Source organism: Hydra vulgaris, chromosome 04 (genome assembly GCF_038396675.1).
Source record: "Hydra vulgaris chromosome 04, alternate assembly HydraT2T_AEP".
NCBI classification, from domain to species: Eukaryota; Metazoa; Cnidaria; class Hydrozoa; order Anthoathecata; family Hydridae; genus Hydra; species Hydra vulgaris.
Genome location: NC_088923.1, coordinates 45,513,210 through 45,537,500, shown reverse-complemented (window position 1 = coordinate 45,537,500; position 24,291 = coordinate 45,513,210). Strand labels below are relative to the sequence as shown.

The following is a 24,291-nucleotide window of genomic DNA, read 5'->3' as shown; positions in this document are numbered from 1 at the left end:
TTTATCATATTTATATATACTAGCTGATCTGACCCATAAAAATATAGGTCTTTGTAAGTCTATTCCACATTGACCTTTTCTATACTTTTCTTTATATATCCTAGCTTTCCGGGACCATAAAATACAGGTCTTTACCAAATCTACCATTTCTATACTTATCTATTCAACACCAATCATTTCTATAATTATTATTTGTTTACTATAATATTTTTACGTAAAATTACTCATTTTAAAAATTGCTTCAAGAGCAAAAAAATTAACATGCGCATCCTTTTAGCATACCTAGAGCTTATAAGAGATTTTTAATTAAGTTTGTTTTTCTTTTAACCACATATCATTTATAGCTCAGTGGTTTAGTGCGCTGTCATCTGTGTTGTTTTGAGGGATTAAAGACAAATACAAGTATATATCTATAATAATTATAGCAATGTTAATAGCAAAAAAAAGTAGCTAAGGGATTGGCCATAAATTAATAGCTAAGGGATAGTCCATAAATTATATATGAAGATTTCCATAAAAGGAGATCTTCAGTTCTTTAAGGTGGCAATTTTTATTAAACTTAATTTTGATTTTTTATTTAACATAAGACTCTGCGAGGGAAAATTTTGATCTTTTTTGTTTTGTTCATTAGAGAAATTAAGCGTTGTGTAATTTATGGACGATCTCTTATTTAAAAGTTAAGATTAGGGATCAGTCAAAAAGAATATAAAGCCAAAAAAGAATGGAGTGTAACACTATTTTGATGGTTATCTAAATTCTGTGGTTGTTGTGCACTCTCTTTAGAATGTTTAATGGGGACATGGTAAAGTAGCTGTAAAACTCTAAATTTCCTTATTGTATCAATATTAAATAACTTTAACTTTTAATTATTTTTAAAAGTAATTAATTCAATAAAATAGTTTAATTTAAGTATAAAATTAGAATTTTCAATTATGTTCTTATATAAAACATACTTTTTAAACCCTCTTACTGTTTTAAAAAGTTAAGGTTGCCACGTGGCAAGTTCATCAGCTTGCTTTACTTTTTAATTTTTGTTATTTAAAATGCAAAACAAAACAACTTTACAGTTCTATAGATTTTATATTATATATAAACATGTTATATACTCATTTTTCTTGAACAAACTCAACTTAGAAAAAAACTTGAAATACAAAACTAAAATAACATAATTATCTCAATCATGACACATATGCAACAAATATATCCCCCCATTTTTTAATGTTTTTAGAATTTTTAGCTTTTTTAAAAATCTTTTTGTTTTATAAAGTGTATAATATTGTTAGATACGTTTGTTTATAATCTTTATAAAACTTCACAAGTATTTTGTATTAAAAAAAATCTAAAAAAGTTTAATGTTTGCTCACATTTTCTTATAAAGCAAAGCTGCGACTCTTTCTCGCCAATACATCGGTTGCAATGGCTGCCAAAGGTTTTGTGTCAAACATGCTCCAAGGGACACTACTACTACTACTACTACTACTACTACTACTACTACTACTACTACTACTACTACTACTACTACTACTACTACTACTACTACTACTACTACTACTACTACTACTACTACTACTACTACTATTACAACTATTAAGTTCGGCAATAATATATAGAGATATTTTTTTATTTTATTTTATTTTTATTTATACATATTTAACTTTTTTATTTTATTTTAAAAGTACATTTATTTATTTTTGTTATTTTTATTTATTTATTATATATTATATTTCATTTTTATTTTCATCTGTTTACAAAAACGATTAATTACAGTAATATAACCATGTTTAAACCTTACCATAACCGTAACCCTATGCCTGACCTTGATGTTGACCCTAACCAAACCTTCAGTTGATGCAGTAGTGAGTCAGGCTATTTGATAGTCGATGTATGTACTTTTCGCTCTCTATAAAAGTTGCTTATAGAGACATTTTTTTTATACAAAAAAACGTTACTTATGGGAACAAAAAATTAATGGTTACACAAAAATATTCCCAATAAGTATTCTTTTTTGTAAAATTTGTTCCATAATTGATACTATAGGTGTATATATATGTATATATATATATATATATATATATATATATATATATATATATATTTATTGCTTATTATTTTTAAATAATAATCAATTCGACGACTTCAAGGGACTAATTGAAACAGCTCAAGATAACAAAACTTTGAGTTAACCTGTATTCTTAAAGTTAACAGGAATAATCTGTATATGTGTATATATATATATATATATATATATATATATATATATATATATATATATATATATATATATATATATGTATATTCATATAAATTTATATATATATATATATATATATATATATATATTATATATATATATATATATATATATATATATATATATATATATATATACTAGGGTGTGACATCCGCTCCCTATATTCAAAAAAGATCTGCTTATATTATGAAAACTTTTAATTGGTTCTCACAAGCAACTTTGCTAAATATTTTCAAAACTATATTGGATTTAGGGGGAGCACCAAACCCATGAACACTTACAGGGTCCCTAATATTATATAGAAAAAAAGTTTTTTAAAAGTATGTCATATTGAGTCTCAAAAGAAGCAAAATTATATAAAATTTTAAAAACAAACATTTTATAAAAAAAATCATATTTAAGATTTTTTTTGCAATAATTATCAAAAAAAAAACAATTTTTTCATTTTTAGGTTAAAAAGTGTCATTTTTCTGCTCTAATATCTAATATAACTCTAATATCTAATATATAACTCTAATATCTAATACAACTCTAATATAATTTTTTAATAATGTTATTATTATTTTTAAAATTTTTAAAATAATTTTGCTTCTTTTGATACCCAACATGACATACTTTAAAAAAATTTTTTTTTAATATAATATTAGGGACCTGGTAAATGTTCAAGGGTCTAGTGCTCCCCCTAAATCCAACAAAATTTTGAAATAATTTAGCAAAGTTGCTTGTGAGAACCAATAGAAGGTTTTAAGAATATGAACAGATCTTTTTTGAATATAGGGGGGGGATGTCACACCTTAATATATATATATATATATATACAAATACACACACACACACACACACACACACACACACACACACACACACACACACACACACACACACACACACACACACACACACATACACACACACACACACACATATATATATGTAGATATATTACATATGTAACTCATAAACATATATAACTATTATACATATATAACTCATTTCATTATCTCCTAATAAGGGTACAGCTCAGTCAGTACAGCCGGCCTCAGAACCATAAAACTAAGTTTTACGGTTCTGAGACTGGCTGAGTCAGGTTTCCTGAACACTGTGATAGCTCTCAGGGAGGCTGATTTAATCAACAGCTGTAAAGTATCAGTGTACTAACAGTGCCATGTTGGGCATAAATGGTGTCCCTGATTGTGCTTTTGGTGTGCATTGTCAAAGCCACATTTGGTGCCGTTTATTACGGCTTAGGGTTTATTAATAGTATTGAACAATTGCTTGTACTATTAAATAGTATACTGAGTACTATCAGTACTTTGAGTTAAGTTCTTTCACCATAACACAAAGCACAAAATATTGTCATCACCAAGTTCTCTAAATCTATCATTCACTAATACTTTTGGTCTTTGAAGTAACAATTCTTCTGTAAAGTCTTATCTCTTGCAAAGTTCACCTAACCTACTTGCTCTTCATGAGACTAATTTGAGTTCAGCTGTCTCATCTTGTGATCTTGTTGTTGATGGTTATCTTCCTTTAATTGCTAAACACTCCAATAGTCACATGGTTTGTCTATACATACATAAATACATACATATACATATATATTATATATATATATATATATATATATATATATATATATATATATATATATATACATATATATATATATATTAATATATATATATATAATATATATATATATATATATATATATATATATATATATATATATATATATATATATATATATATATATATATATATACTATATAACTAATTAAAAGTAATTACTGTCCAAGCAATTTTAAATTTAATCATGTAATATTTTGACATAATTACCTCAGACCATCATCAAACATAGCATAAAATAAAGTTTTAAATAGTGGTAATGCAAAAGGGTTAATATTCTCAATTAAACTTATATTCATTGATAAATTTTAAGTTTCATAGTATCATCTCTCAGCTTTCAAAAATTATAAAGTTTAAACCCCCTCAATTTACAAATTTTATATCGCAATAATTTTACAACGCTGAGAGATAATACTATGAAACTTGAAATTTATTGATGAATATAAGTCTAATTGAGAATAGTACAAAAAATTTATTATCAACTTGTTGCCCCTCGTATGGTGAGGGGTGGCAGGTGGGGTGAGGAGATGAAGTCAAAGAGCTTTTTTGTTTCCAGCCTCCAATCATAGCAATTTTTTGCACAGTCTTATTTGACATAAGTATAAACATACAAATATTTGGAGTTTGCTCCATGTATATGAAGTTAGCTATTTCAATCACCAAAAAACCTAGATCTGTCGCTGTCGCACTCTGCCCTCAAACTTCTCTGTGATATCTAAATGATTCGCAAAATATTTTTTTTTTTTAAAAACATTTTTGCTTCCAGCAAGGGCGCAAGCAACCACTAATTAAAATTAGGAGTTACTGGAAGAGAAAAGATGAAGATTGTAGAGCAAGATAACGATTGACAGATGACATAAAATATTGCAAATTATATGAATCAGGAAGGCAAGATGAAGGAAGTGAATTCCAAAGAACTGATGTTTGAGGAAAAAAACTAGATGAATAAGAGTTTATGGAGCACTTAGGAACAGTCACAGAAAAAGGATGAGACTTAATTGAATGACAAGTAACACGAGAATGAATTTTAGAAGATGGCACATGAGACTCTACCTCTTTAAAGCAGTGCCCATTATAGTATCTGTAGAAAATAGAAAGAGAAGCAACATTACGATGATAAGATAATGGTTGGAGGTTGGTTGCAAGAGCAGGCCCAACTATATTTTCAATGTGTTTAAGCACCTTGTCTAAAAGAGAAAGGGCATCATTAGTAGATCCACCCCAGATATGGCAAGAGTATTCCATACAAGGACAGATTTGAGATTTATAGAGATAGAGAATAGAATCTAAAGAAAGAAAGTGTTGCGCTCGATAAAGAGATGCAACATTAGCAGATGCTAATTTTGCAACAGATTTGATAAATGGTTTCTGAGATTGGAAGTAAGAGTTATTCCTAGAAGATGAAAAGTAGATAACTCATAAGTCATCGAGTACATCACCGTTCATAAATATAGAAAGATCTAAATTATTGCGATAACAATTGGCTTAAAAAAATTGAGTTTTATCTTAATTAAAGTTCACCAGTCACTGTGAGCCCCATGCTGTAGCTGAAGTAAGATCCTTTTCAAGCTCAACTGCCCCCTCCAAGCAATCAGAGAGTGTTGGCTTCTTATCACGACAAGAATAAATGGTAGTATCATCAGCAAACAATGCCACCTAAGATGTGAGAATATCTGGAAGATTGTTAATGTAAATTAAAAAGAGTATAGGGCCGAGGATAGAACCTTGAGGAACCCCTGATGTTACAAGATATGAAGAAGAATCCTGTCCATTGAGGACAACTTCAATGCTAAAATTGGAAAGGAAGGATTCAATAATCTTAAAGATCTTGACAGTTACACCATAAGAAGAAAGCTTATGGAGATGACCAAAATACCAAACTTTATCAAAAGCCTTTGAAATATCAAGAGCGAAGACCATAACCTCTCCACCTTTATCTAATGCACAATAAAACCTATCAGTTATTACTGTTAGCAAATTAGCTGTAGAATGAGAAGATCGAAATCCATATTGATGGTCAGAAAGTAAGTTATTAGTTCAAGATGAGAAATTAAGTGTTTGTTAATTAAAGATTCAAAAATCTTGCTTATGATAGGAAGAAGACTAATGGGGTGGTAGTTAGACAAATCAGATCGCTCTTCAGAATTTTTTAAGATAGGGACAACAGATGCCAATTTCCAGCAGGCTGGAAATTGGCATCTGTTGTCCCTATCTTATAAGCATTTGTTAAATAGTTTAAGACTCTTATAAGCATTTGTTAAATAGTTTTGAGAGTATAGACGACAGCTCCGGAGAACACTTCTGCAAGACAATAACAGGTATATTATCCAGACCAGAAGCTGTAGAAGAGCCTAAGCAGGAAATCACTTTAGATAAAGAAGCTGGAGTGATACGAATGTCAAGCAATGGATCAATCTGTTTGTTGGCAATATCAGGTAGAACGCAACTAGTGGAATCAAGAGATGATATTGATGAAAAGTTCTTAGCAAACAATTCAGCTTTGTCTTTAGCTGAGGTGACAAAGTCTGACCCATACAAGAGAGGTGGAATTAAAGATTTGCCCTCATTATTAATACTATTAAATATTCTCCAGAAGTCACAAGAGCCTAATTTTTAAGATGAGATACGAGATTTCATGACCTGAGAATAGCGGGCTTTGGCGTTAGACAAAACATTTTTACAATGGCTTCTCGCAGTAATAAACAGATGTCTGTTTTCTGGAGAATTGTTTTGCAGATAGATATGGAAATAACGGTTTCCTTTGGCAATCGCAGCAGCACAGTGTGAGGTAAACCATGGAGGAGAGTGAGGCTTGACCTGGAATCATCAAGAAGGAACAAAAGATTCCATGCCAGTCTGAATTCACGAAGTTATGTAAGAAGCACATTTGTCAGCAGAAAGACAAAAGATTTCTACTCAAGGACCATCACAAAGAAAATCACGGAAAGAGTCCCAGTCAGTTTTAAGGTAGTTGTAAGAGGTATGATAATAGAGGGATTCAGGTGATGATGAAGAATGAGATAATAGTTTTAGAGAGATCAAACTGTAATCAGAAGCACCTAAGGGTGAATGTGGGAGAAACTGAGCACTGAATAGGGTCAGAAACAAGACATAAGTCGAGCAGAGAAGGTAAATGATTCGGGTTGTCAGGAAAACGAGTTGGAAAGTTGACTATTTGAGTTAGAAATTGAGAAAGGCAAAAGTTGTGGGCTTTAATGCCAGCAGAGTCACTGACACTAGAGCCAAGCCATTCAGTGTGATGAGCATTAATGTTATAGAAAACAACAATGCTGGCTGATGGATAAAGTGAGAGGGCTTTGTCAATATGATCAGAAATAGCATCAAAAAAAGTGCAGTCTTGAGATGAAGGAGAGCGATATAGAACAAAGAGAAAGGTGATAGAGTGAAGTGGTGCTAAACCAAAGCACATGAAAAAATAGTCTGTGGATTTAAACTTAGTTTCATGACAAATGGGTGAATTCTTATGAATGTAAATGCTCAAGCCAAGCATGTGACTATTGGAGTCTTTATGAATTAAAGGAAGATAACCATCAACACTAAGATCGCAAGATGAGACAGCTGAACTCAAATTAGTCTTTCAAAGATCAAGTAGGTCTGGTGAACTTTGCAAGAGATAAGACTCAACAGAAGAAAAGTTACTTCGAAGACCACGAATATTAGTGAATGATAGGTTTAGAGAACTTGGTGATAATGATGGTTTTTTGTGTTTTATAGTTTTTGGTACTTTATTCATTTTTAAATTTATTGGAGAACTTGATTCAGAGTATAGAGAGTACACAGTACTCCATTTATTAGCCCAAGCTACTGCCTCATTACTATTAATAAACCCTAAGCTGTAACAAAGGGCTTCAAATGTGGCCTCGGCAATGCACATCAAAAGTATAAACTGGGACACCATCCATGCGCAACATGACATTGTTAATACTTTGATATTTTTTAGCTGTTGATGGAATCAGCCTCTCTGAGCTACCACAAAGTTTGGGAAACCTGACTACCAGCCGGCCTCAGAACCATAAAACTGAGTTTTAGAGCTGTACCCTTATTAGAAGATAATAGAATGAGTTGCCTAGTCATAAAAACAGAGACACAAGCAAAATCCATGCATTGAGTCAAGAAGATCCAGCATTCAATATCCTAAACTGGAAGCAATGTATTAAAAATACATTTGCGCCAGCCTAATATTTTATTACTTTACAGTTAAAACAGTCTGCATCTAACAACTAAAACATTTGGTATTGAATCCGCATATTAGATAAATATCAGAAAGCAATGTTTTAGCACAATTTTTACTATTATTTTGTGTTTTTAAAGTATTGTTTATTGTATTTTAGAGTTGTTATTAGAAAACGTTGATTTATCATAACTATTGTTACTTAATGTTAATAATATTATATCATATAGTCTTAAGTTATTTATATTATGGGTTCTACATAAATTCTGAAAAATTTAAGAAGCAGAGTTACTTTTGAGGATAAAAAATTTAAAAAATACATCATCAGAACTAAATATCTTAGGGCTGATGATATGGTTTTCGAATTGGAAGGAGACAATCAACAATTACTAAAAACAATCCTCTATAACTTTAAATTTCTACAACAAAAAAAAAGAGCCTTTAGAAAAAATTAAGGGGGCGCATGCCCCTCCGGTTGTTGTCGGCAATGTATCTTATTTCCCTACTGTGTTTATTTACTAAATTATTTAGATTCAGTCATTTCTCAATTTATTATGAGTTTGCTAATCTATGCTTTAAGACACTATTAACGATAAGTGGTAATTTTTTTTTTTCTGAACTAGATTTTATTTATTCTATTAATTGCATTGCGATAGCAGAGCATATCAAGCACTGAGAATCCCAGCTCTGCCAACTCAGTGTTTGAGTAGACTCACACACTGAGTTGGCAGAGCTGGGATTCGAACCTAAAAACCTGCTACAAGCATTTTTGTAAGTATTGATTAAAGGGAAGGAATTATTCAACTAAGCTATCCCAACTTATCTCTACTATCTCAACTCATTTCAACCTATAGTTGTTACTTTAAACAGAATTCTACTGAAATTAAGCTTTCATTACTGAAACCCATTAAAAACTCTTTTATTTTATCTACGTGGGTGAACGGACTTGATTTCAACAACTCTATAAAATATAAAAATACTTGGGATGTAATAAAAAAAGTCAAGGACGCCTTGGCCGTAGACACCTCCAACATCTGTCTAAAATATAGTGTTTATTTAAATATGTTTACTGTCAGTCTAAACTATATGCAAGGAGGTTTTTTTCAGTTATTCTATAACTTAGAATACTAAATATAACTATAAAGTATTTTAAGTTATCATTTTATTTAGTGCTAGCTTTATCGGTCATTACTAATTTAATAAAATAAATAAAAAACATACTGGAGTGCTTAACGGGTGATGCGGAAGTTATCGGACAAAATAAAAACGTCAATAATTTATTTATAAATTAAAAAAAAAAAATGCTATTATATTTTTTTTAAATAAAGCATTTATCTTTTAATAAAAATATATTATTTTTTATATGAAAAAACACCACCATCTGCAACTGATCTCAATTTTGCTCTGACGCCTTTCATATGCGACTGTAAAAAGTTTAAATCAATTTCTTGTAGTTTTAGTTTAATGCGATCAATCAAAACTTGCTCTGTTGATGCTTGCCAATCTCCCTCGTAAACCTTCTGTGCCAAATGTCCCCAAAAATTTTCAATTGGTCATGCTTGAGGCACATTTGGGGGATTGGTTTTTTTATCAACGTAATAGACATATTGGTCCATCCAATTAAGAGAATCTTTAAAATAATGAGAACTTGCTAAATCTGGCCAAAATAAATAGTTAAAGTCTCCATGATGCTTGTAAATAAATGGAAAAAGTCGTTTTTCTAAACATTCATTAATATAGATTGATGAATTGATCGCTACAGCCTTGGAAGTGCGAAACAATGGCTTGGACATACCACGGTCAGATATGGCTATCCACATTAATAATTTTTTTGAAATTTCTCTTTTCCTATAAAATAAACACTTTCTGGGCATGTCTTTTGTTGTTTGTGTAGTATCCAGAATTTCCAGGCATGTTGTCCTCTGCAAAACAAAAGTATTTTTCGTCATCAATGACTAGAAGCGATTTTGTGTTATAGAGTTGGTTAACTAGTTTCCTGTCAAGTCTCGTTAATTCGGCTTTCTTTTCTCTAGTCCAGGATGTCGGACGACCGGGGTGCTTTCTATCAGAAAACGATTGAACAGTTTCAAGTCTTTTTAGGTTATCATATATTGTACTTCGAGCAAATCCTTCCTTTTCAAAATGATTTACGATTTTTTTTTTTTTAATATTAGGTTTATTTACAAAAAACATTTTTAGTCGCTTTCGAAAAGATTCTTGTTCAGCTGCATTTAACCTCATTTTAAATAATTGTGTTTCAAATAATAAAGTTTATATTTTATAGAACGTTTATGCCTACGCATAAAACCACAAAAACTAATTACTATGCTCAAATAATGAAATTAGGATTTGTCCGATAACTTCCGCATCACCCGTTACTTAAAAAATCACCCAAAAGCTATTTTTATACAATCATTAAAACTTTTAAGTTCAACACCTCTATGTCTATCACATTTCATATTCTTGTTTTAAAAGGTATAAACTACTTATTGCTAAAAATACTTAGAGTGTTATGTTGAGCTAAAATGCTACAGTAATAATAGAAAACTTTATTTTATTCTAGTGTAAATCTTTTTTTTTTTAATTAGAATAAGTTCGTTCACATTTTATAATACTACTGCTATGATTTTAAAATTGATTGCGGACATCACACTGGCACAGTCGTGAAGATTATTTTTTAATTAAATTTTTTTATTAATTATTTTTTATTTAAAACTAAGATTTTTAATTAAACTAAGATAATTAGTTTTTAATATAAAAATTTAATGAATAAGTAAATTAAAAGTTTTAAAATAAGTTTTTTAAGTGCATTAAAATCAAGTGCATTCAAAATAAACATAAAAGTCTTCGGAAGAAATGCTAAAAATATATAAATAATCAATGAACGATTTTACTTCCTATTTCATAAAAAGTCATTATTTAAAAAAATAAAGCCATAAAAGTCATTCAATATATTCAATGTTCAATTATGTTTAATATATTATTATATATTATATAGATCAGTTTTATGATAAAATTCAATGTAAAATGGACACATACACATATAAAATATACCTTGTGTTCTTTTAAGTATATTTAAAAATTAGGTGCGTTAAAAACAAACGTAAAACAGTCTTTGAAGGAAAGCAACAGCAAAAAAAAAAAAAAATTTTTTTATCTTTTCTCTTAACTATAAAAAGTTAACTATAACAAAGTAAAATAACAAAAACAAAATACAATATTATTTCGTATTATTTTCTTATGATAAATTTGGTATATAATTGCAAACAATAAGAGTTCTTTATTCAAAAAGTAATGAGTAAAAAATTAACTTAAAGCAAACATTTATGAAAAAGTGAAATTATGAATAAAAAAGCTGATAAACAAAAGTTTAATAACTTAAATGTTAACACTAATAATAACAATATTAATAATAACAATATTAATAATAACAATATTAATAATTAATTTGTAAAGTAATAAGTATTTATATCAATAATGTTTTAGAGAAATAGTAAAAACTGTTCTGTTTTCTAGGATCAAAATTGATTATATATGTTGTGTAAGGTATACACTTTATAAAATATTGAATAATTCTCTTATATAAGGTACCACTAAACTTATATAGAGGAAAAGCGCCTATGATGGCATAGCGCCTATGATGGCATACCGGTCATATTTCCATAAAAATTATTTTTGGTAAAAAAGTGATTAGACCTACATGACTATACTGACTTAACATTAGTTTTAGTGTGCACAAATATTGTTTTTATAATCAACAAAAATCGATTGTGTGATGTGCTGTTGTAGTTTTATTCCCTTCATATATTTAAGATAGTGATTTTATTATTAACTGTGCAGAAAAAGAATTTTCACGCATTTTATACCCAAATTTTGTGCATTTAGTGGAACATTTACTTTAATTTTAACTTTTGAACAAGGCAAACACAGCTTGTTTTAATGAAAATGATGACTTCTTTCTATGATGGCATACTGACAAGTTGGGTGTGTTGCAGTATTGACAAGTTAGGGAAACCTTTTTTTTTATAATAAAAACTTAAAAAGTTTTTTTTTTATAAGAAAAATTTTTTAAGTAAAGTAAAAAGAAAGCGATGCTCTAAAAGTTTTTTTTTTGGTTCAAAAAATACATAAAACGCAATATATCCTATGCCATAAAAAAAAGTGAAAAGTTAGAAAAGATTCATTAACTAATCGCTTTATTTTATTTCTATTTACTTTATAAACAATTTTAATACTAGTCTAATTTTTATAACTTAAACCAAGTAACTTTGCTGAAATTTAATTGCAAAAGGCAAAACGGACAGCAAATTGTCCACTTTACAAAACGGTCCATTTTAGGATGGATTTTTTACACATATCTGCTTTAAGCTGATTTATAAACATATATATATATATATATATATATATATATATATATATATATATATATATATATATATATATATATATATATATATATATATACACATATATATATATACATATATACAAATAAATGCAATACATATACATATATACAATATGTATACAAATAAATATATACAAATAAATACAAATAAATGAATTTTTTATACATGTCTGCTTTAAGCTGATTAACAAATACATATATATATATACATATATACAAATGCATTGAAAATTTTTTTCTTTTTTTTCTTTTGCTCCTAACCTTTTATTTGGTTCCATTTGGTTCCATGAAAAATGATAATGGGAAATTTCGGATACAATCTGTTGATGTTTAGGAGTTGCTCAAACCCTTATTTCTCATATTTTATCACCTATTTCTGCTATTTTACTAATTACACTGAAAATGTTATCAATATTTTATTATTTGTTAATCTTATGAGTCATTATGCATAATAAACATTGTTATTTTTTCAGAAAATTAATATATTAAAAATAGAAGTAGTTGGCTGATGTTCAGAACACCCAGTGTAGTTTTTTATCATCCAGTTAAGTTATTGCATCAGTATTGCATTACTGCTGAAACCATTGCATCATCCTGAAATTACTAATGAAACCATTGTTTTAAATGAAAAAACATTTTTAAAACACATTATTAGACAGATAATTTCAAAGTTGATTTAAAATAAATGGAGAATAGAAGTCAAAATGAAGTATAGTGTTTTAGTCAAGCTTCAGCTGAGATCACAGCACACAAATTGCTATCTAAAAGACAAGTCTTATATATATATATATATATATATATATATATATATATATATATATATATATATATATATATATATATATATATATATATATATATATATATATATATATGTATATATGTATGTATGTATATATATGTATACATATATATATATATATTTATATATATATATATATATATATATATATATATATATATTATTTGTATATATATATTTATATATAGAATATGTATATATATAGATTAACTTATACGTATTTATAATCATAAAGTGAATTTAAATCCAATATAAAATGTTTATTTCATTTGTAGGGTTTGTCAAGATTTAGGCAGCTATGGCTCTGGACCCGGCTATGGTTTGTCAAACCCAGCCTTGTTCCCAGCCCCGGTTAAATATCAGCCCCTTAAAGATTTTTCTTTGTTGATACTATAATTATTTGAAATTGCAAAAAATCAAATGATTGAAAAAAATTCACCACAATTTTTTAAAGGTGTGTGTGGAAAAGGCGTTTGTGGATTGTGTAGAAGTGACATTTGTGACATTTTTAAAAAAGTAATAGGTAAAAACACCACAACCTGTAATGATTGGAAACTAATCTTAAACTTTTACAGTTAATAAAACTATAAATTAAGACGTTTAGTAAAAAAAAAAAAATCAAATAATAATAAATAAACATTTAATTGTGATTTTAATTTCATAGTTAAGAAAAAAATAAAACTATAAACTTCACAGTTACTACATTGTTTTTCTGTCATTATTTATTGCCATTAGCAACCAAATTAATGCAAAACCAAAAACAAAATGTCAAATGTCAAAAACCATATTAGTCAAATGTATAGATTAAAACTCAATGTTTTAGCTTGATTATTATTGCCTTATTATTTACCCTCAATATATTTACCTTTTATTACATTTTCTTTCACTTAAAAATTAAATATATAAAATAAGAATTCAATTATTTAATTTCAAACTGAAATTTTGAAATTGCATTTTTAAGTTATTTAATATAAACTTTGATCACTAACAAAGTTTTGAAGGTTATATATTTTTTCTTGTAACGATGTTAACTATATTGTTTAATATACATTGAACTTACATTATTATTATATTTATACATAATAATTTTTACTTGATTGATTATTATTTAATTATTACAAGTTGAAACTACAAAACACAAAAATCTACCTACCATCATCATTTTCAAGGGAAGCTGTTGGAATATGCTTAGTTACAAGCTTTGTCATTTGATCAACTTTGCATTTAGTGTTTTTTACCATTACCATATGATAACCTACACCATACTTTTTTTTTAAAAATAGCGAAGACCCATAACATTGCAGTTTTCCATCTGCCATGATGGCAATTCGATCACCTGAGATGTCATTAGATATATGTATAAGATATATTAAAATAAGATGCAGAAAAAAAAGAAGTAAAATGTAAATTATGTCCAAAACTATTAAAGTATAATATAAAAATATAATATATATATATATATATATATATATATATATATATATATATATATATATATATATATATATATATATATATCAAAAATATATAATACAATATAATGTAAGTATAATATATATCAAAAAATATAGAGTCAAATATAGAGAAAAAATAAAAAGTAAAACAAGCCTAAATAAAAAGTAAAAAAATACAGCAAAAGTCAATTATACAACACAAAAACGACCAATGAAAAACCAATAACAAGTAAAGCATGTAAACAACAACAAAAAAGTGAAACACAAGAAATTCAGAAATAAAACTCCTCAATTTTTATCTAAAAATTTTAAAATTAATATATGAAAATTAAACATTTCAAAGAAAATCTCCTCAATAAATACTTTAGTCTCCTCAATACTTAAAAATATAATAGACAGCTCTAAGGTATTGATAATCCAACTTACTGAAGGTTTATTTGCAATAACACAGGAAATTTTAGAAACTTTCACTACCAAATTCTTTGACTTTTTTCTTGAGTTTAGTTTATGAACTTTTGCAATAAAACTATTAGAAAACTTTTTTCTATTCAACCTTTTTTTTTCTTTTCAATGTAGGTTTATCTTAAAATTGTTTACACATTTTTTAATATTTTCTTATTAGATTATAACTAATTTACTTTTAGATTTATGTTTTTTTTTCTTTTAAATACTTAATATCTATGGTTTTACACTTGTGCTGCTTGGTCAGATTCCTACAACCTCATTTTATTATTCAAATGTGACATGTAGTAGTTTAAGCAATATTTTACAACTGAATGGAGATACTAACAAGACCTTCCTCATTTCAACTTTTTATGCCGATCAACGATAAGTACTTTTGATGAGTATTCACTTTTATTGTGATACTACAGTGTTTACAAGCATATAAAGTATGCTTATAATGCATATGCATACTCCTACCATTATTCTTACAGATATTATATCAGAGTTTTCCATCGAAAAGAAAATTTACTTTCACCATGGCTAAAGAACACCATCAATCTCAGTATAGGATTAATTTAATGCCATGGCTATAGTAAATACATATGGAAAAAAACAGACAAATATATTAAAAAAATTAACAAAACTTTTTATATTCCGAACCTAAAACATCCGCTTCATCCATGTAATGTGTAGTTAGCAGTATTGTACGACCTTTGCGCTCTTTTTGTAATAAATTCCACGTAAATCGGCGTGCAGACACATCCATACCACTTGTGGGCTCATCTAATATTACTATCTGAAAAATTTATATCTATACATATTTATATACACATATACATATATATATATATATATATATATATATATATATATATATATATATATATATATATACACATATATACATATGTATGTATATACAGATATATATGTATGTATATACATCTACATATATATACATGTATAAATACATTTATATATATATATATATATATATATATATATATATATAATATATATATATATATATATATATATATATTTTATATATATATATATATATATTTATATATATATATATATATATTTTTTTTTTGTTTTTGTTTTTTTGTTATTCACCTCCCCAAGGCCGGGCAAGCCACTACAGATGAGGAGGCTACTTAATAGTGGCTATAACCCTCTCTCAACTCTATAACTCCGAAACACAAACCTTGACGAACAAAGCCGTTGCGTGGAGAAACAAGTTGAGCACGGTACTACCAGGGACGTGGTGGGGATCGAACTCGGAACCTCTCGCTCATGAAGTGAGCGCTTTACCACTACACCACTACCGCATATATATATATATATATATATATATATATATATATATATATATATATATATATATATATATATACATATATATATATATATAATATATATATATATATATATATATATATATATATATATATATATATATGTATATATATACATACATGTATATACACACACACACACACACACACACACACACACACACACACACATATATATATTTACCTATAGTAAAGGGCTAAAATATACAGTTTGTGGTCAAAAATAGCTCGTAGCTTGTCTGTAGTTTTTAAACTGACAAAATTAAGATTTGATTACAACAAAATACATTAATTTAATTGCAAAAACTAACTAAATTTAAAAACCACAAAAATGCAAAATAAAAAACTACAATGTTTTTATTTTATTTTTATAAAATAAAAACATTCTAAATGATGATCTTATTTTAATTTTTTTACTGTAAAACATGTGAGGAGTGTTGTTTCATCGACTACTTTATAGCCTGCTGCTGCTACAAGAAAGTGCTGCTACAAGAAAGTGCTGCTACATCCACTATCTTATAGCCTGCTGGTCCAAGGGAGTGTTGCTATATAGACTATCTAATAGCCTGCTGCTACAAGGAAGTGTCGCTACATTGACTGAGTTGGTTGGGGCAGGTAATCTACTGTGTGTATATATATACACACAGTAGATTACCTGCCCCATAAACGGGATTCTACTGTGTGTGTGTGTATATATATATATAACCCCTAACTGGTTGTCAGAAAGTTTTTTTGTATTCTGTTGACAAAAAGTAAAAATTAAAATGCAAGACTGGAATTTTTTTTTTATTACTTGATAGATTGCCTGCCCCAACCAAACCCTCGGTCAATGTAGCAGCACTGCCTTGCGAGTCAGGCTATAAGATAGTTGATGTAGCAACACTCCGTTGCGAGTCAGACTATTTGTCAGTCGATGTAGCAGCACTTTGTTGCAAGTCAGGCTATAAGAGAGTCGATGTAGCAACACACTGTGCATGATTTACAGTAAAAAAAAAAATAAAAACATTTTATTACAAAAAATAAAAATAAAAATATTTTATTACAAAAAATAAAAATAAAAACATTTTATTAAAAAAATTAAAATAAAAACATTGTTTATATTATTAAAAACATTCAGAATGTTTTAAAAACATTATGAATGTTTTAAAAACATTCTGGTCAATTAAATTTGCGTTTTTGCGGTTCTTTTAAAAAACGATTAATTTGTAATTAAATTAATGGTTTTTACTTTCTGAGAACACGAAAATGTTGGACGAAAGTCAAAAGTAATTAAAAGTGATGTATTTGTTGGCATAATCATTTTTTACTTCTGTACTCCCAAATGCAACAATCTATAGAACTATATATATATATATATATATATATATATATATATATATATATATATATATATATATATATATATATATATATATATATATACTCTTATATATATATATATATATATATATATATATATATATATATATATATATATATATATATATATATACAGCTAACACATGGAACTAACGGTCAAAACACTTATTTTTTTCTTAGTTTAAATTTTTATCTTTGTAATAGTTCTTCATGACTCAATTTTATTAATACAAAATACTTGAAAATTAACAAGTTTGTATTCTTTCTAAAACAATTTTAAACAAAATCAATGTATTATTTTAAATGGAATTGCAAATAACTAACATTCAAACTACCACCAAATGTTAATAATTTAAAGTAACTCTCTCGCCTAGAGATTTTCATTCAATTAAAAAAGGGAGTTTGATAAGTTTGAAATCCAAGTAATTAAATTTTGAATTTTTTTTTAAATATCAAACAAGTTTTTGAAAGATATTTTTAAAACTTCAAACTGAATACTCAATAATTAAAACATTCATTCTGTGAAATGCTACTATAACAATTACTTATGATACATAAAAATTATTTTTACAAAATACGTATTTTCAAAAATGTTTTGCCTGATTCCTTGATTAATAAGAAAAAAAAAAGTGCAAATGCACAATTGATAGTTATTTTAATTTAAATTTATTCAAAAATAATTTTTTCATTGCAATGATTTCACAAATAGTGGGAAAAGCTACAAGAAAAAAAGATAAGATTGAATAAAAAAAAAAAAAGAGAAAGTGTTCTTAGTTACGTGCAATAATTTTAAATAATGATAATAAGAATTTCAATCTTTAAAGTTAACCATGTTGAAAAATAATAATTGCACCTTTTACCTCTGCTCATTAAAATCATTTTAAAAACTACTAATGTTTAGTAGTTAAGAAAAATAAAAAAATAAAAATGCATATACTAAACTTCGTATTGAAATTGTGTTTATGTAAGATTAATTTGTATTTTCTTTTTATGTTTCTTTGTTTTGTAGTTTATTTTGAGTCATCTTTAAGCTTAAAAAAATCTGTCAACAACTTAATATTTAAAGTTATATATTATTAGATAATATTTATATATTAGATTGCATAAAAGAGCAATTATAGGCTTTTTCTAAAAACATTTATATTCACATGAAGCAAATTAAATATTTTCTTTTTTTTTTAGTTTCAAACTAGATTAAGAAGAGGTTTATAATAACTGTAGTAACGTTAAACAACAATTTGATGATTTACTTTAGTGATACATCTGTAAAACAGAAATCGTCTGTGTGGAAGGGAAGCATCTTAAACGACTAAAGGGGTAGATGCAAATCTACTATTACTTCTTTATATGCAAGAATTGTTGTCTCATTTACCTATTTTAGCGTCGCCATCAATACATCTTTTGCTGGCCTTGACTTTTATCTCTTGCTGATCCTGTCTTCACTGCTATTAATCCTTATTCTGTTGGCTTCCGTCTGCGTTGGCAATCATAATTTTGCTAGGTCTCAAAGTATACAAGTAACAAACTTGTTTTTTAAAACAAACTTTGTTTACCTTTCTTATTTTCTTCAATTTAACTTCCACATCATGTATGCATATGAAAATATTATATTAGTAAGCCATATTTTACTTCATACCAATAAATACATTTTTAAAATAATAAATTACCAAAAAACCTTACATGAAATTGAAAAAAATTGAAATGATCTAAATACTATTCAATTTATGTTATTGTATTTATCATATTTAAGTGATTTGAATCCCATTCTAAATTATATATATATATATATATATATATATATATATATATATATATATATATATATATATATATATTATATGCATATATATATATATATATATATGCATATATATATATATATATATATATATATATATATATATATATATATATATATATATACGTATATATATATATATATATATATATATATATATGTATATATGTATACTTATATATATATATATATATATATATATATATATATATATATATATATATAATTTAGAATTATAAATGCTAGAAATAAGAGCAAGCAAATCAGAGCTGATAATTTTTTCTTAGCTTCCAAGGAGAATTGATGTTGTTCATTAGTTATTTTAATTTATTTAATTAGCAGTTTTAATAAACAAAAGTTTGTTTATTGTTAGTTATTTCTTTTTTAATTCCTTAGTCTGTTTAGATTCTTTTTTCAGAAGAAGTTAGTACTAAAATGACTGGTAAAGTAATTTTTTTTAATACAGTGTTTCTTTTCGATTCAGTTTTGTATTTAGCTTCTTTTAAACATTTTAGGCAAATTTTTTTTTTTATACAACAATTAGAAGGAGTTAAAACCTGTTTTAGTTATTTCAATTCATTTAATAACTTATAGATTTTTATTGTTTAGTTTAAAACTAGAAGGATTAATGAGAAAAAATTTTTTCTCATTAATCCTTCAAACTGATTACGATTTGAGTAAGTTTATCATTCATTATGTTGTGCTTTGTTTAACTTATTTTGTTTAGTAATTTTTATAAATAAACGGTTCTTGGTTGTTAACTTAGTCTGTTTCAATTCTTAAGAACTAAGCAACTAGCTAAGCAAGTTTTATTTTAATTTTTAGAGTATTGGGAAAGACCTGTTAAGTTACATTATAATTCGCTTTATTTTAATTTTTTGCTAATATATGAGTTAATGAGGATAAAGTTATTTAGACGGCCAAACTGATACTGATTTGAGTAAATTTTATTTTAAGTTTGAATTTTATTTATGTATTTAACATGAAAAACTAAAAGTAAATTATAACTGTTATTTGTTGACATAAATGTACATATATTTCAGTATATTTTATACTTCTCTGTATCTATATATTTTATATAGTATATACTATACAGTACATTTTCTCTAAAAAATAATAAAGAGTAGAAAAATTATGCTGGAAACAGTTGAAAAAGAATGATTATGCTTCTTCATGTTTCTTTGTTTAAAGTGTTACGGTCCTTTTTAAAGGTATGTGAATATATATATTTTAAAATGTTAAACTTGTTGTGAAACTGTTTTATCTTTTTTAATACTTTAAATTAAAATATACATTGCTTTATTTTTTTAACAAGATTGTGCATTGTAGACTGCTATCTTACTAAAAATTGTTTTATATTTTTGATAAACATCTAAGTTCTTTTCATAAGTCGTTTGAATATATTTATTTTCATACTAATTAAAAACAACGCACCACATGACAAAACATCTAATGGATGAAAGTTAGGGAATTAGAATGTTAACACAATGTGCAACAAAAGATCGAAAGATGGAAAGCAGTTGAGTAAGATACACAGGCACTTTTTCTATTTTGGACCTAAATAGTAATTAAAAGTTATTATGCTACTTTTGTCTAGTATGCTTATAAATTTTTTTATCTGTCACTTTTTACTGTCAATCCGATGAGATCAGGTTAAATTTGGATTCATCACTCCAAATTACTTTCTTTCAGTACTCAACTTGTCAACATACTTTTTAGCAAATAATAATCTTTTTTTCATATGTCTTAGAATCAAATAGGCTTTTTTGCGACATTCTCTACCATGAAATTCTTGTTCTCGTATTCTATTTCTCTTTTTGAGCAGCTTCAAATCTGTTTTTCTTGACTTATAAAATAATGTTTCTACCAATTGCAGCAGATGTTTTTCTTTTACGGCATCTTCCTGCTATATCAGTTGTAATTCCATTTAAACTTTTTTATAATGTTGCCAACTGTTTAAAAAAAGATTCTAGCCTGGTTATTAACTTCTCTGTAGGTCTTACCATTATTTACCAAATCCACAACTAAGTTTCTTTGAGAAATTGTCCAATGTTGTTTTACAATATGCATGTTGCTATAAATTAATCATATTTATTCAATTAATCAAAACTCATGGGTTACATATATATATATATATATATATATATATATATATATATATATATATATATATATATATATATATATATATATATATATATATATATATATATATATATATATATATGTATATATTTTTTTTGTAATTCACCTTCCCAAGGCCAAAAAGGCCACTACGGATGAGGAGGCTACTTGTGGTTATAATCACAAGTAGCCTCCTCATCCATAGTGGTATTTAAACTTTTTACAGTTTTAAAAAAACATGAGTAAACGGATAAGTTAAAAAGAAAAACTTTAAAAAAATTACTTGTGCCATTTATTTTTTTGCCTACTGTAAAGAAACTGGATTTCTAAAAAAATAATAATTGCTACTATATTGTTTTTGTTCATTATCATTGACAATAATTTTATTTGTTTTTGTTATAATAAATACCAACTTTAGTTATGCTCATAATAATTTGTTGTATGTCTTTAGCTTTTTTTTAACACATTGCCTTGGAAACACTGTCTGCCTCTCTCTTTAATAAAGGTTTATTAATAAAGAAGAGCATTGTTAGACCACTCTGTTATTTCTAAGCCCTTATGTATTTCTCGGGATCTAGGGACCATTATTGATTATGACAATGTATAAGCAATATTTTACAAGTCGCTTACAAATTCATGATTTATGAATCCCAGTTGTTTATACAGATTTTATAAAATAAAATTTAAGTTTTTTTGAAAAAAACCACAACTAATAATTGGCAAAAGACTGGTCAAACTTGAATGGTCACATTTTAATGATCAAAATTTAAGTCAATAATTTTTTTTTTTTTAAAATTTTATAATTCACCTCCCCAAGGCCGAGAAGGCCACTACAGATGAGGAGGCTACTTGTGGTTAAAACCCTCTCTCAACTCTCTAACTCCGAAACACGAACCTTGACGAACAAGGCCGCTGCGCGGAGAAACAAGTTGAGCGCAGTACTACCAGGGACATGATATGATTACTATTGTGTAAAGCTAGGGTGTTACTAGCTAAATATGACTTGCAGTATGTATAGTGCTAGGCTGTTATATTAGCCAACTAATTTTATTTTTTTTATTTTATTATTTTATTTATTTATTACTTTCTAAAAGCAATTAAAAATGTGTAAATAATGCTTTTGTAATTTAAGATTAAATTTTTTTTCTCCAGATATTAACAGGCTGCAATTAGCTTTCCTTCTATGGTGCCTGCTGTTATAACTGATTTTGAAAAGAACCTATTAACTTAAGTCCTTTGGCCAGTAAAAAAAACAAAGACAAATTTATATTTTATTAAACTTTTCAGACAATATATCAAGTTAAATTGTTATTAATGATTTGTTTACTAATAACCCGTATTATGGGTTGTTTACTGCTAGTAATGATAATAAATAATGTTTAATTATAAGAAACAAGGAGCAAGAAAAACTAACAATTAAAATTTTGAAAAGCCATAAAAATAAAACTAAATTTAAAAAAAATGTTCACTTTAACTTTAAAAAAATGTTCAAAAAAACATTATGCTGTAAAAGCAGCATAACTTGTAACTTATCTTCTTGTAACTATTTCCTCTTAACATGATGTTTGATTTATATAATTTAGGAACTTGCACTATATTAAAAAAAAAAGAATCTACAACAAAAACTAACTTTTGAGGACGAAAAACTTATAGAGCACCTGGTTATTGTGATTTTTAAACAATTTAAAATATTTTTTTATTATCTGTAATATATTTAAAAAAAGGATGAAAATAATACTTTTCAAAAAAAGGGTAAAAAAACTTTTTTAAATAATTATAAAGTATTACCTTAGAGTTTCCAACAAGAGCAATCCCTACAGATAATTTACGCTTCATACCCCCTGACAAACTATTAGGTTTTGATTTCCTTTTATCAGCCAAACCAACTAAGTCAATCATACGATTGACTTCCTCAGTAATAAGATTTTTATCATCAACACCTTTCAAGCTAGTAAAAAACCATAAATGTTCTTCTACAGTGAGGTGATCAAATAGAACATTGTGCTGAGGACAAATACCTGTAACCAATAATAATAATAACAAATACATCATAACAATAATACCTGTAACAAATAATAATAAATATAATGATTTTGGTTATAATAATATTAAACAATAATACTTTATGCAACAACATTAACAAATGCTTTTATTTTATTATAACAAATAATAATGATAATAACAATAATAATTTTCTATGTAAAGAAAACAAATTTCTGTAGTCCTCCTACAACAGATGGTGATTTGAAAACTATAATTATATCTTTTTTTTTTGTTTGTTAGATCTGACATTGCTGTAGATATGTCAGAACTCGTTCAAGTAAATTTGCAATTTTATTAAATAGTTTTTTTTTAATTTTTTAATTTATATTTTATGGCTGATGATTGGCTACAAGACATAAAACTTCAAGCCCCATAAATTGTTGTTTATCTTCATTTAAATTACATATACATATATATATATATATA

The 24,291-nt window shown here is 26.6% G+C and overlaps 1 protein-coding gene across 2 annotated transcripts in view; it reads right to left on the bottom strand.

Moving 5' to 3' along the window:
• LOC100205961 (phospholipid-transporting ATPase ABCA3) overlaps positions 1-24,291 on the bottom strand; it is a 103,598-nt gene that overhangs the window by 38,188 nt on the left and 41,119 nt on the right. For both annotated transcript variants that reach the window (XM_065796438.1, XM_065796439.1), the window contains 3 exons: positions 23,611-23,840; positions 15,841-15,976; positions 14,436-14,618 (listed from right to left, as the gene is read on the bottom strand). In XM_065796438.1, coding sequence (XP_065652510.1) covers positions 14,436-14,618; positions 15,841-15,976; positions 23,611-23,840 — 549 coding nt within the window. The remainder of the gene's footprint in view (positions 1-14,435; positions 14,619-15,840; positions 15,977-23,610; positions 23,841-24,291) is intronic.